Here is a 14,595-nt window from a genome sequence, read left to right as displayed (position 1 = left end):
ACGTCAGAGCAAGTCGGGATCAAGTCGGACACAAATCTAACCGGCATGCAACGGGCGCCGATCGCCGGTGATCGATTCTGCGCAGACCTGGCTCATCTCGAACGAGCCTACTGTCAAACCTCAGGCATTTGCCGCAAAGGGTACTTAGCTAGCTTGACAACGGTTACGCCGCTGTCAGGAGACTACTACGGTAGCCCATAAGTGACATGCGCAATGACAAAAAGATTCAGAACGCGCGGGCCGCACGTTAACACTTAACTTTGATGTCAAGAAGGGGGCCACAAAATATCATCCCGCGGGCCGCAATTGGCCCCCGGGCCGCGAGTTTGAGACCCATGGGTTAAAGTAAAACAATCACAACAATTGCATCATGCATATATGTGTATAGATTTTACCCTTGAATTCTATTTCCAATACATCTCAATCATTTATTTATTAGCAGTGTTGGAAAGTAACTAAGAACATTTACCCAAGAAGACCTACTGTAATACTACTAGCCTATTACTACTACTACTACTAATACCAATACCAATACTACTACTACTACTACTACTACTAATAATAATAATAATAATTATGAATCATGCACAAGTTGAAGGAGCTGATACGATTAAATTTCACCAGAATTGTACCCCGTACAATTTCATGTGACAAATAAAAAATGATTGATTGATTGATTGATTAATTGATTGTGTACAACTTTAATGTAGTCTACATGTACTTTAAATTAGTATTTCCCTTTCCTGCAAGGCCTACTTTATAGGCTAACTGTAGGCTAATGTACTTCACTACTGCACTATTTATCTATAAAGTATACATTATCTGAGGGAAATATTGTACTTTTTTCTCCACTACATTTATTTGATACCTTTAATTACTTTGCACATCAAAATATGTGATTCTTGATATTCACTTATTATTCCTTACCTTAACAGATAGACAGCACTGCCGGTCATATGTAGAAAAACACTTTAATTGCAATCCAACACACAAAAAAGTTATCAAACATCCAAACACCTTAGTTAGATATTTCATTGTTCGATTATAAAACTATTCCCTTATTATTTTTATGGTCCTCGTGACAGCCTACTGGAGAAATGACACTTAGCATGTTAAAAAATAAGTACATTTAAAGCTACACTTAGACATGCAGATGTATATAATTATATAAAAAAGAGAAAAAAATATATTGGACCATCTCATGGTCTCATAACTCATCAGTGTCACTCTGATTAAAAATATGTACATATTATGTAAAATACAAATATTTAGGTGGTTTGGGCATCTGGTAAGGATGCCTCCTGGGCGACTCCCTAGGGAGATGTTCCAGGCACGTCCAGCTGGGAGGAGGCCCCGAGGAAAACCCAGGACTAGGTGGAGAGAATATCTCCAACCTGGCCTGGGAACGCCTCGGGATCCCCAAGCCGGAGCTGGTTGATGTGGCTCGGGAAAGGGAAGAAGTTTGCGATGCTTTACTGTCAGTGCAGACTGGGCCTGGGTAGGTTTGCATCTTTCCACATTATCAGTTCTGATCAGGCTGTCTCACTGCTGGCAGATGGAGGGGAATTGTTTTCTGTCTCGGGCAAGTGCTCTGTAGGTTTGAGGACATCAGGGTCTCTTGGACTCGCCATCATCTCCTCACTGTTACAGTTAACAGGGGAGCCGATCTCGGATGAGCGGTCGGCAGGCTTCTCTGGAGTGGCCTGCAGGTTGGAGGTGGAGAGCGGCAAATTCATCATGTACAGCATGCTGCCCAGACGCCTGGACACCTGTGGAGGAAAAAAGAGAGTTGACACATTAGACATATTAGTCTTTGCAAATGCATCAGTCTTGAAGGAATTATGTACTTGTAGAGGACAGGAAGTGGTGCAGAGGGTGGTCACAGTTATCACAACTGTGCAACAATCCAATCAGTATAATAGTTCTCTATAGGTTTTTTTCTATCACAGAAGACATTTTGAAATGTCACAAAAAGTGATATTGTATACATGATATGATAAAGTATCAGGTAATATATACATTTATTAATATCATATATTTGTACTTTATTTACTTAATATTGTCATTCTGATTCTCCATATTGTACTTCGAATATTGCTACGTCTGCTTACTTTGCATACCACATTTATTGCATGTTTTCTTTGTACAGTTTTTTCTGACCCAAATCAAATTGGGTCTGATGTTAGAGGATGTCACATGTTGTAAAGATTTTAAGACCCTCTGAGGCAAATTGTCTATTTACGAACTATTGTGCAGCGCTGCACAGGCATTGCTGAGATTTATATTAAAGTAGCACTTATCCCATCTCTATAGGGTTTAAGTCTTGATACAACTTTCTTTTTTTATGAATTGTTTGTGAATGTTCAGGGCTCAGTCACAGTCTGTGTTTCCTACCTGTGAGCGGATCTTAAGAGCAGGTCCCAGTTTGAGCCCCAGTGTGTCCAGAAGATGCTCCTCTGACAGGAGGGGCAGCGACTCTCCGTCGATCATGTGATCCTTGAACGCCTGAAGAGTGAAATCATCCAACATTAGCACAAGAAAGACCAAACACAAAGAATTGAATTGAGAGTTATAGAAAACTGTAGAAACCAACCTGAGCATATTCTGAACATGTGGGTATACTGTTGATAAAGTTGTAAACATCATTCACTGTCCACTTCCTAATGTCTTCGGGCACTTCATCACCATTGAGAAAGAGATTGGGTGGACCTGGAAAAATACATGTCATCTTCATTGGTTCTGTAAACAAAATAACTTATTAAAAGAATATATATTGTCATCTACTTTGGAAACTCACCAGGTGGAAGGAAACCATTTCCAGGGACTGGGGACATGTAAGGCATGCCTGTGAGCGCTCCGCCACCAGAGGGATACATGAATTTCTCCTGAAAAGCTGAACATTGACTGGATATGTCTTTATCATTTGCACCACTGTTAGCCACATCTGACCCATCTTGGCTGTTTACACAGGCTTTACGCAGGCCTGGGTCTCCATCTTTGTAGTTCTTCCGGCTTCCTGTGGCAAGTTCCGAGTCTATTTTTGCTTGATGGTGCGTCTTGCTAGTGGGACACTCCTCTCCCATGTCCCCCTTAGCCTCCACTTCTTTTTCTTCCCCTGATGTGGCTCCTGGGCTCTGCTCTACACTTTTATCTTCAGTATTGCCCTTCATGTTGGACACATGACTCTCTGAGCTCTTGTGAGCCGTTGGCCTCCTACCAGCCCTGCGTCCCCTCTCTCTGTGCAGTGTGCTGATTGGTGGGTAAGGGCTGGCTGACATGAGGATGCTGTTGGAGTGCAGTTCATCCAAGGTGGGACGGTGGACAAAGACATCTTGGCCGTCTGGCATGCGCTGACGACCTCTAAATGCCATGGGGTTGGAAGGGTATGACATGTGATTATCGATTCCCATGAGTCCCTTCTGGTGGGCATTCTCCAACTCCTTCTGGTGCAGGATGGCATTCATCTCCATTCTGAACAGGAGCACACACAAATATTAGGCATTTGTGCAACAATGATAATGGAACCACATTATCACATTTTGTTATCAGATTAAATGATTAATCAAATGTTTCAGTTTTATCTGGCAAAATGTAATGTAGACCTGTGTGTAAGTGGAATAGTTCTCTGAGATAATGATGACATTCTGCATGCACTACCTGGCTATGTTTTGCTTGTGAATGAACTCCTGTCGCCGGGCAACTGTTTCCATGGGCTCCGAGGGCAAGAAGCCGTAGCCAGCTGAGAAAAAAAAAAGACAGACTCGCTGTTAACGCTCATATAAACAGGCCGTTAGGCATGAATGTGCATTGGGCCATGCTCACCTGCTCCAGGAAAAGCTCTCCCAGGCAGAACATTGGCATGGGGAGGTAGAGGTGGACCCAGGTGAGGTCCCATGTGCATCTGTCTGGCCTCTGAAGCTACCATCTCGGAGGGGGGAACAAGCTCTCTGATGAAAGACAAGCATTTAAAGTCATTCACCTAAACATTATATCAAGGGACAAATAATCAGCTGTAATAACTGCTGTTTTGTCAGTGACTAAAGTATATTTTGGTTATTGTACAGAAACATGCAACAGATATTTCTTTGCTATGTCTTTTTCGCCTATGCACCTGCAACTGACAATTTTCAAGAGGTGCCCTTCACCAGAGAGCTACTTTTTCAGTTTTAAGAGTAACTTCAGGTACAGACCTCTCCATGAAGCGAGGTTCGAACTGTGTTGAGACCCCCTGTAACCTCTGCTGCCCCTGGGTGAGAATCTGTGGAGCCATGGCCATCTGGTTCCTCATTATAATCTCTTGCCTCTGCCTCAGCTCTGCAAGAGTAGAAAAAAACACCACAGGTCACCAAGAAGCCAGTTTAGCCTGAGATGTGCACCGACTGTGAAATCTGAAGACACGGCAGACAAGGTCACATAGTTGCTTTAACCAGTTTGGAGCTCCAGATTAAATTCAGACAAAATAGACAGTGTCAGGAAATCTGTAGCCTAAATTAAAAAAAAACATTATACATGTATGCACACATTCTCGAGGCTATCTAAGTTTTGCAGCTATCATTGACTGTAATATTTAGAGTTTTTTGGACTCCTAGCTATATTTTATGTTGTTGTGTTGCTTCATTCCCTCTGTGTTTTCATTTCTCACCTCCAGCTGACATTCCATTGACCAGACGGTACCAGTGCTTCTCATCCATAGCCCCCTGCTCTCCCAGTGCTGTCATCTTCCTCAGCTGCTCCCGTGGGGTCATGACACACTCGACCTTTGACCTTCTGAACGCTGTAGACGTTTTAAAAGAGGGTGGAACGTTTAACTACATTGACGAACTGGTTACTGCAATATTGCATTATATATTGTAGTTTTGAAGTTTAAATTCATAAACAATTTAGCTTGGATGGACGTGTACATTTTGTAATTTTTTATTACTGCCACAAGGGGCCAGCAAATATCTACACAATAAAGATACTCACTGAACTTTGTGCTACCATGTAATTTTTCAAAAGAAGAATATTTAATCCCACTAAAATACCAAAAAATAAACATTTGTTACCAAACTTTGTTATTAAATATATGTACATATACAGTATATACAGTGAATGTACATGTATATCTAAAGTATATGTAAGAAAAAACAGGAAAATTATATTTTATTCAAACAGTCCTACTTAATTTACATAACAGTGCAGAGGATTGTTTTTGTTGTTGTTGCATATGTCATGCATCATGTTAGTGAACGTATTTACCTATTTGTGGGGTTTGTATTTAAGCAGAGCTGTGACGATTAAACATTTTTGTTGAGATTAGAACTGACAAAATAAAATGTGAATAATAAAATATAACAAACAGGGATCCATGCACAAACCCAAATTCACTTCACCTTCATTCACTAACCTTTGATCCTTCCTCTCACTTTACCTAGTAACGTAAACCTAATCCTAAACTTAAATTTAACACCCAAATCCAAATCCTAACCTAAATACTAACCTCTTAAAACGTGGAGACCAGCACATAAACACTTTGCATGGCTACGATGTTACTGGCTGAGCCAGCAGTATGTGCGAACAAGCACAATCAATTTAAACACCTCCAATTAGTTTCACGCAGTATGCTTCTTTATGCTTTCATATGATATTCGTTCAAACTCATCATAACTGTTGATTGATATATTTCTCAATGTTGCAAACTGCACATGTACTACATTTTGTCTGCCCTCCCCTCCCTCATAAAAATGCTGTCATGAGACTTTCCCCGAGGCCTTCAGCATTATCCACAGTCCCTCAAGTTCCTTCTGAAGCCCATCTAATCTGAGGGCTGTAATCCGGCTATTAGTACTACAACAGTCTGCTAGCTACATCTGCTGACCTGCCTGAGACCGCCCATCCAACCCCCATCCCCAACCTCCCAGGCCCCTGCTACCACCAGGATCCTATTAGTTAAGTCCTGGCTATACAGCACTTTAAAGGGATGTGTTGAAGGTAATCCGCACGTTTAGAGTTTTACCCTCAGCAAACCTTGCCTGTAAGCATCCTGGACAATACACCCTGAGTGCTAAGCCTATTAGCCGCCATTAGCTTTCATGATGTCCTTAAAACACCTTGGGGATAAATCTGGGGATGCAATCAGTTTATGTGGAGCTATGTTGTGCGAACACATGTACCCTGCCTCCACCTACTTCTCTGCCAATGTCACAACAGCTAGCATCACCAAATAAGAAGAAAAGAATTTCAGTAAATTACGTCTCTGTAATTCCCAAGTGGGCACTAAACTCTGAGCCCCCGGGTATTGTGTAATGTATTATCGCCTTCACATTCTTTCCACTGGGAATTAATGATTTACATTTTCATGTGTGATGCTGCTCGCAAAATAATCAAAATGGAGACTATAAAATATGTTTGGTCTCTGAGTCTCTCCTGAGTCTGTCTCATGTCAAATGGGGTCAGTGTTAACGCCAGATTGTGTCTCCCATGTATCAATCAGCATAACATGTAATTCACAAAGCTAAGCTGCCAGGTTTTCAAAAAAGTAATATGATTTTTCAAAAATACTTTTTGAATGTGTTTACAGAGTCATAAAATACTCTTACAACCATCTGGATGAAGAGGTATTCTGTCTGTTGACCGATGAACAAAGATTTTTAACCTGTTTCCCAAGTTGCAACATATTTTCTAATCCAAACAAAGATGGTGGCAAAAATTGTATCATCAGTGACATCAGCAAAGGGCTTGCACTTTGAGGTACATTGTTTTCAGCTTATCTTTATGGCACTTTAGATATTTTAATATTTCCAGTGTATGTATTTGGTGGTTTAATTATTTGTATGTTGCAGTCATCTGGATCAAAACAATATTTAGTCTGTTGCACGATAAAGATTTTTCTGTTTCTTAAGATGTGACTATTTTCCTTTAAGGTAGTATGCAAGTCAGCAAAGATATTGACGTTTTATTTTGCATGAAAATGTAAAATATTGGAAACAAACATTGATATACTTATGTGTTGAGTTTATTTACCATTTTATGTCAATACACAAATGTTGGGAACTTGCCTCAGTGAGCTGTGACAGGAAACGTCATACTGTATACAAATAATAGAACCATAAACATAACATATAAAAAATAAATTGAGACAAAAGAAAAGATAAAGATTAAACAAGATTAAAATACTTTAAATTCAGAGAAGTTTGCTGACAATGCTACTGATAATAACATTTTTTGTTTCACATTGTGCAAATTGAGCAAGGAGCTCCGTCTCCCATCTTTGTTTGGATTAGGAAATAACGTCGCAAATATAGGAGCTTTTCTCATTGTGCAGTGGGCAGAATATTTTTTAATGCAGATGGTTAAAAGAGTCTTTTTTGATTCTGTTAATACCCTCATGACAAGAGTAAGTGTTAAGCCTCTTTTTTTAAATTTTTTTTTAAAGATGGTTGGGTATTTTGTTTTGCGGGAAAATTGCATGCTTAGCTCTGTGACTCCAATGCAGAAATAAACATGAGAAGCAAAATGTGTTGTGTGGAGACTTGGAGAAATTCTTTGTTAAGGCCTGTTTGATCCCAGCTAACACTTTTATTTGGTTTTAATATAAGTCTTTTAAGTAAAGTTATGGACTAAGACTTAATGTATAATGCTGTAACACATCTCTAAATATGACCCCGCTCAAACTTCTTACAGAATTTTACATGGAAGATTCAAGTGGCATTTTGTGAGTGAAAATGTCATTACAGGGAAGTTCTTGTCTCATATTTCTGTGATAAACAGAGGCCACACCGCAGCTGCCAAATCTGCGGATTGGACTTTTGGATTTACTGTTGCCTGGTTAATCTCATTACAATAATGAATTAAGGGAAAAATTGCTGACGGCTTAGATGGAGCCCTGAGGAGGTCAAATCAGACAAGACAGAAGTATTGTCTAGTCCTTCCTAATCCCCCTCACACAACATACACACGCTAAAGCCATGTTATATGCTGTTAGTTAGAAGAAGCAGATTAGATTTTATGAGAGTTGTAAGTGGGCAAGCTCCTGGTAGTTTTGATTAAGAATTACTTGTGATGTCACAACTCTTTATGACAAAATGCTAAAAAAAGATAAAGATTAAGATTTAAAAGATAAAATTAAATACCACTCAATGTGTAGAAATAAACATAATGAAGTAGACACAAATCATCACAGTTGATAAGAACCTCAGACTAATTCATCATGTATTTTAACGTTATGTTCATTTCAATAAGCGCTATTTACAGAATCTAGGCTAATTTTAAGGCTAATTACGCAGATTTCAAGGTTGTTGCTCTAATCACATTGACCCTTAGATTAATCACTTACTGATCCTTTTATACAGTTTACAGCTAATATTATGGCTGGAAAGATTTACCATTTGAAGGTTTTGCATTTTTTTATAACATTGTGATACAAATAGTGAGCCATGTGCATGGATTTTTAGGTTGTTACTGTTATTTTTGATCAAGTACTGAGGCGCCTAAGTAGACTAACAACTAAAATACAACCTAAACCAATCAGTTACAAAGAAAAAAAATCCATGAGGAGAATCAGAAATATTGAACATACCCAAAGTTTTCACAGACTTACCTTTAAGCTTGAACCGGTGAGCAGAGCTTGGAACTGGTTCTGTCCCAATTCAGGTGAAACACAAGTAAAAAATGTTGAGGAACAACCTCTGGATAGTTTACAGACTGTCTTTCTCTACTGTCCTTCTTGACTACTGAGCACAGTCTGCTGCCAGCTAACTGCCTTAACTAAAAAAGACCTTTTAAATACCGATTCATTTCATCTCCATTAGATGGCCTTATCTCCTGCAGTAAGTCCTCCCTGTCCTGACATCACTATGATCTCCCATCCAACTGCTTGCCGCACCTTGCAACTGATGTGTAATTACTGTAGCAGCACTGGTCCTAAGTAGCATGGGGTGCTAAACCTCTTTCAACGTTTACCTCACTAATCCCTTGTTAGCACTTTAGACCATAGTTAAGACACCTAAATGCTTAGCTTCCTTTTCCAGTGGCAAAAAGTCTAAACCCTCCTTAACTGCTCTGCGGCCACATGCAGAGAAGCATGCTGGTTATAGACTTTAACAATCCAACAGATCAGTGTTGTTTTTGGTATTCTTCATGTGTAGTTTTGGTGTGAGAAGTATGTTCCTCCCCATAGTGCCAAAGGGTCAACCCAAACATGCTTGGTGGTAATTTGCTAGAAATCCGGCTAAATGTTGGCCGGATGATCCTCTCAGACCTCTTAATCTAACAGTTTGTGCTCACCAACCGCTTAAAGCAAGGCCATACACTTCTTTGAATGGTGTTTTCTTTATTGCCAGGTGGTCAGAAAGGTGTGGACAGGTAGTGGGCTGAGTTTTAATGTTGCTAAACAGCAGACATGATACAAAAAAGGGGGCAGTGTGGTGTTTCTATCTGCTTCTCAATAGTCTGCAGGGCAGCAAAAAGATCCTGGAGAATTGAGTGAAAATGGTGGTTGAGTGAACCCCTGTCTTGTTTGACACATACGTACATACACAAATAAACTCAGTTTATCATGTACACCAAGCTGTATGATCATTTTGGAGGTTGCAGTTTGTGGTGCTGTTGAACTGTATTGCATTATACTGACAGGTGTGCTATTATTAATACACCACAAACTATATCCTATAAAATGACAGATGAATCCACACCTCTCATGAGTCCTGAAAAACTGAACATTAAAACCTTCATGAAGGTAAACAAAACTGTTGCAGGCAGTGACTAGCATTGTAACAGCTCTAATTATATTATTATATGACAAGAAGGGCCATGTTACAAGATAAAAACATGGGGTCATTATTCATTTAAGTCCAATTACATTTGATTTTCCGATAGGAGCGTTTACATGCTTTATGAAAGCCTTCGGCAATGAGCAGCTACACACACACACACACACACACACACACACACACACACACACACACACACACCACACACACACACACACACACACACACACACACGCATACACACAGTATAGTTTAATTCCTTCTAATATTTATCTATAGTTAGTGAACCTCTGAAACCTGTTCCCTTTGGGTCAATTTAATTGTTAACAAGCCCCTTAACTGTATTTTAAGTTTTATTACATTCACTATACATAAGCACAGTTCCTCAGATAGTAGCTTGTGCAGTAGACAAGTAGGTTGATCATTTTTACTAAAAAGATATTAATTACATATTAAAAGAGCAGAGCATTAGGACATCTAAACCACTAATTTAAGAATCTTCCTAGTGTAAGCTTTTTATAAGGGATTTCTGTCCTTCTTGCTTTGCACCTAGCATTATGGAGTCACAGTGAGGTATCAGAGCAGGTTTAACTTCCAGAAACAGGCCCGTCTATAAATTCACAGAGTCCGTGCCAACTTCTGTCCATCTTCTAATTGCTGTGACAATCTGGGTTCTGGATCTCTTCCTGTAGTTTCCCTCATTGAATGACAACTGTACCACATAGCTGTAATCCCTCAAAGGTGGAAGTCTTTTACGCTTAGTAGAAAATCTTGTTTAGGTCTAAGAAGATCCTGGGTAGTAGGATTCTTCACGATAAAGAATCCCTGAAATAACTGACCATGCCTTAGATCTCAGTTTTCTTACATTAAGGAAATCCCTACTGACACAGTGAATGTCTTTAATGCTGTGGTGGAAAAAGTAGTGGTATCTTTTATAAAAGTGAAGAAAAAAATACAGTTCTTTAAAAATGTCTTTCATTCAAGATTTCACTTTAGTGTTCAAAAGCATAGTCTATAACATTGATGTTCCACTTCCATGATTGCTCTGGTGCTGTAGGAAATTCCGCCGGATGCATGAACTTTGTGTTTCCTTCCGCTTTCTTTGTATTGGAATTTTAAACTCACTTGGATTTATGAGGACTATGGTTATCTGCTCCTCAGCTCTCTAAATTGAGACAGCTTGCTAGACTCTGTCCAACCTGAGTTTTCTCTCGCACGACTATTTTACAGCGTCTCTGTGTGTAGTTTAGCACCGCCCATGACAATTGTGATAGGTTGAAAGAAATGCCAATAAACCAGAGCACGTTTTCTCCCGTTTGCAATGTGGATTAGTCAGACCCTTCTCTGCTCCTCAGTCTGTAAATCGGCTGGCAAAGCTAGCCTTAAAAAGTAATACTTAAAGATAACAAATCACTGTAAGTATTACAATAAAACTCACTTTAGTTCAGCATGTTAGGATGCTACCATGTGCAACCTAGAACTAAACTAAGTACAACTGAGGCTGATATAAATGTCATTAGTGAAAAAAGGTGATGAATCAACAATGTTACAATTAATCCTGAGGGGGGCAAAAATTAATGTCTGTCAAAAATGACATGGTAATCAATCTACAGTTGTTGGGATTTTTCACTCAAAACAGCGTTGGGCAAGTTACTTCCAAAATGTAATACATTATAGATTACTATTTACTGTCAATTGAAAGTAATTGCAATATATATTACAATATTACAATACTACTGTTTCAGAATTGTAACGCTTTACACTACTTTTGTGTTACTTTTGAGATATTTCACCAAAACTACAGCGGAAGTATGACGTGGCAGAAAGCTTGGGAATTTCACCACGGGATCAACGAAGTCTCATCTTTATCAACTTTAATACATCATAGTTTTTTCATAACATTTTGTATAATACGAATTTGCAATATAACTAAAACTATAAAATACATATTGAAGTAAAATGTACAACAGTCCTAATTGACTCTAAATTGTGTTGGAGTAGAAGTATAATGTAGGAGAAAACAAAAATACTCAATTAAAAGTACCTTACAATGTATTGAAGTAGCCTACGATGTAGTTACTTTCTACCGCTGATAAAACATAGGCTAATGATATTACGTGTAGCATGCCTAAACATGTTTACATCTGTCAGTTGCTGAGACACAACGCTGGCCATCAGATTATTCTGTCAGGTGGTTCAGAGAATATAGGACCCAAGTTCAGAGGCCGGAGGCATGATTGAGGTTGAATACTTAATAATGCAAATCTTTACAATGAAAGGAGTCCTGAAGATAGCAGACAAAATACAAAAACAGGCAGAATCCCAAACAGGGAACAGACAGAATCCAAAAACGGGGACAGGCAGAATCCAAAAAAAAGGAATGGCAAACACAGAAACAGTGGCAAGCAAAATCTACTAAACAGCAAACCACAATCTGAAACATGACAGACAACACAGAGACTAAATAGATAGATAGAAGTGGTGAAGAAGTGAAACAAGAGACAGGTGACAAAAGGACTCAGAAACATTATGGTGGGGCAGACAATCACAAAATGCGGGAAAACACAAGGCAAGGAGTAAAGCAAGACAAGACAAGACAGAAAAACAGACTACCAAAATAAACAGGAAACAGAACCAAAACACAATCATAATGGGAAATGGCCAGGCCATCTCAGTAAGCACAGGCTCACCCCATGGCTGTGTCCTTAGCCCCCTGCTGTTCAGTCTGCTGACCCATGACTGCACTTCCAGGCTTTGCAACAACTACAGTACTAAGTTTGCTGATGACACAACAGTTGTGGGTCTCATCTGCAACGATGATGAGACTGCATACAGGAAAGATGTGGAGCCTTTAACTTTATGGTTCAGTTCACACAGTCTGTTCCTCAACGTGGACAAAACAAAAGAGATGGTGTTTGACGTTCGGAAGAGGGCTGGCAAGTACACTAATCACATGCCGCTGACCATTGAATCAATCCTAACTTCTGGCCTCACTTCCTGGTTCGGCAGCTGCAAGAACATAAGAGACAACGGCTTGCACAGGATTGTGAAGACGTCCAGTAAAATTATTGGTGCCCCTCTTCCCCTCCTGCTTGAGCTGTTTCACCAACGCTGCGCTCACAGAGCCATCAGCATTATAAAGGACCCTCATTACCCCTTACAGCCTGTTCTCCCTCCTGCTATCAGAGTAAAGGTACAGAAGCTTGAGCACCAGATCCAGCAAAATGCTCAACAGCTTCTTTTCACAGGCAGTGAGGATTGTAAATAGACTCCCCCCTGCCAGTGCCCCCATACCACACCACCTTGGGCCATGATCCAGTCTAAAAGGACTTTACTGCACATTGTCTCTTTTCATAATCTGCGTTGAGCACCATAACACTTTAACACACTGTACCATGAACTGTTTTTAACAGTCTTTAAATGTTTTTTTATCTAGTTTTATGAACTTATTCTACGTGTTGTTACATGATGAAATGTTTTGCGGTGTTGGTGAATTCTTTTTTTGAAAAGAAATTAAAAACCTAGAAAACCCTCTAGCGTGGAAACATTAAAAGTCTCATACAGCTGAAGTGAGACAGTGTAGTCAGTGCTTCAGTTTACATTAACAGCGTAGGGATTGGGTCGGCTTTGGCTCTTCTTCACCGGCTCTTCATCCTTGCTGCCAAGTTGCTCGCTATTTGGTGCCATCTGCTGCTGTGAATGTATATTGAGATTTAAAAGTGTGGACCCAAATATAAGACAACCCCACCTTTTCAGACATATTTCCAGGCTGATATTTGGGCCTATACGGTAATAATCTTGGAAACTACATTAACATGTAGCAAAGGGCAGAGTTGAACCTGGGCCTGCTGCATCGAGTAGTGAACCTCAATAAATGAGCTCCTGCTCTACCAACTGAGCTATTCAGGTACCCTAATCAGCTGTTTTTTGACCCCATCAAATATACAGGTTACCAAGCATGACGAATGGTAGGCCTATGGCTGTATCTGTATAACTTTCTACACTTTTCACTAACAACCAAAAATGTCAAACACAGTGTCACTTGAGGAAAAGTCATGGGGTCACCAAAGTCATCAGTGTTTATCTTCTGGGCAACATGACTGTCTGTACAAAATTGAGATTGAGACATTTTAATCTGTACAAATGAAGTGGACCGACCAACATTATTATCCAAAAATTACTTTAACATCTACTGTAGTTATTGATAGCAGAACAGTTATCTAACTTTTACACAACCTGTCAATCAGATCTTTTCTGCCAGAGGCCTCTTCAAATAGAAAATGTGAACAGGTGCCAATTCTTACACAACATAATCAAAACAGCCTCAGGTGTAATTTGTCAATTTGAAAAAAAGTTTATATAAATATGAGGCCTTGAGTCAAGCTCAAACCCCTATCAGAATCAGAATCATAATTAGGCGTATCACCAAGAAAATTTTCAATTACAAGGAACTTGCCTTGTTGTTTGGTGCATACAATAAACATGTTATTGTAAGAGGAAATGTTGCCCCACTGAACAAGGACGGCTGAATCTACCTGACTTTCAGTTATACAGTATATTGGCTGCTAAACTCAGATCTATTTGGAATTGGATAAAAAAGCTATGAACACGGCTGGACAATATGGGGAAAATCAGACATCACGATATTCTTAACCACATATATCGATATTGCTAAGATAGGTAGGGTTGACTGTTGGTTCTTTCACAAAACATATTTTTTTACAATGCGACTTTTAGATAAATAATATGGTAAACAGTTTCATGTGACGTATACTGACTGTTTACATGCATGCACAAACAGTGTGATGTTAAAACAAATCTACAATTCTTCAAATGATTTTCCTTC

General features: G+C 39.4%; 1 protein-coding gene across 1 annotated transcript; it reads right to left on the bottom strand.

Moving 5' to 3' along the window:
- Positions 1–858: 858 nt before the first annotated feature.
- samd7 (sterile alpha motif domain containing 7) lies at positions 859–8,890 on the bottom strand. The gene is made up of 9 exons (XM_032530814.1): positions 8,579–8,890; positions 4,643–4,774; positions 4,191–4,314; positions 3,823–3,947; positions 3,658–3,739; positions 2,798–3,471; positions 2,594–2,709; positions 2,395–2,505; positions 859–1,769 (listed from the first exon to the last, which is right to left on the bottom strand). Exons 2-9 carry the CDS (start codon positions 4,743–4,745, stop codon positions 1,533–1,535), a joined length of 1,572 nt encoding a protein of 523 aa, XP_032386705.1. The 5' UTR covers positions 4,746–4,774; positions 8,579–8,890; the 3' UTR covers positions 859–1,532.
- Between the last annotated feature and the right edge of the window lie 5,705 nt (positions 8,891–14,595).

Source organism: Etheostoma spectabile, chromosome 12 (assembly GCF_008692095.1).
Source record: "Etheostoma spectabile isolate EspeVRDwgs_2016 chromosome 12, UIUC_Espe_1.0, whole genome shotgun sequence".
Lineage (NCBI taxonomy): Eukaryota > Metazoa > Chordata > Actinopteri > Perciformes > Percidae > Etheostoma > Etheostoma spectabile.
The sequence above is the reverse complement of the archived record's forward strand: the minus strand, read 5'-3'. Positions and strand labels throughout refer to the sequence as shown.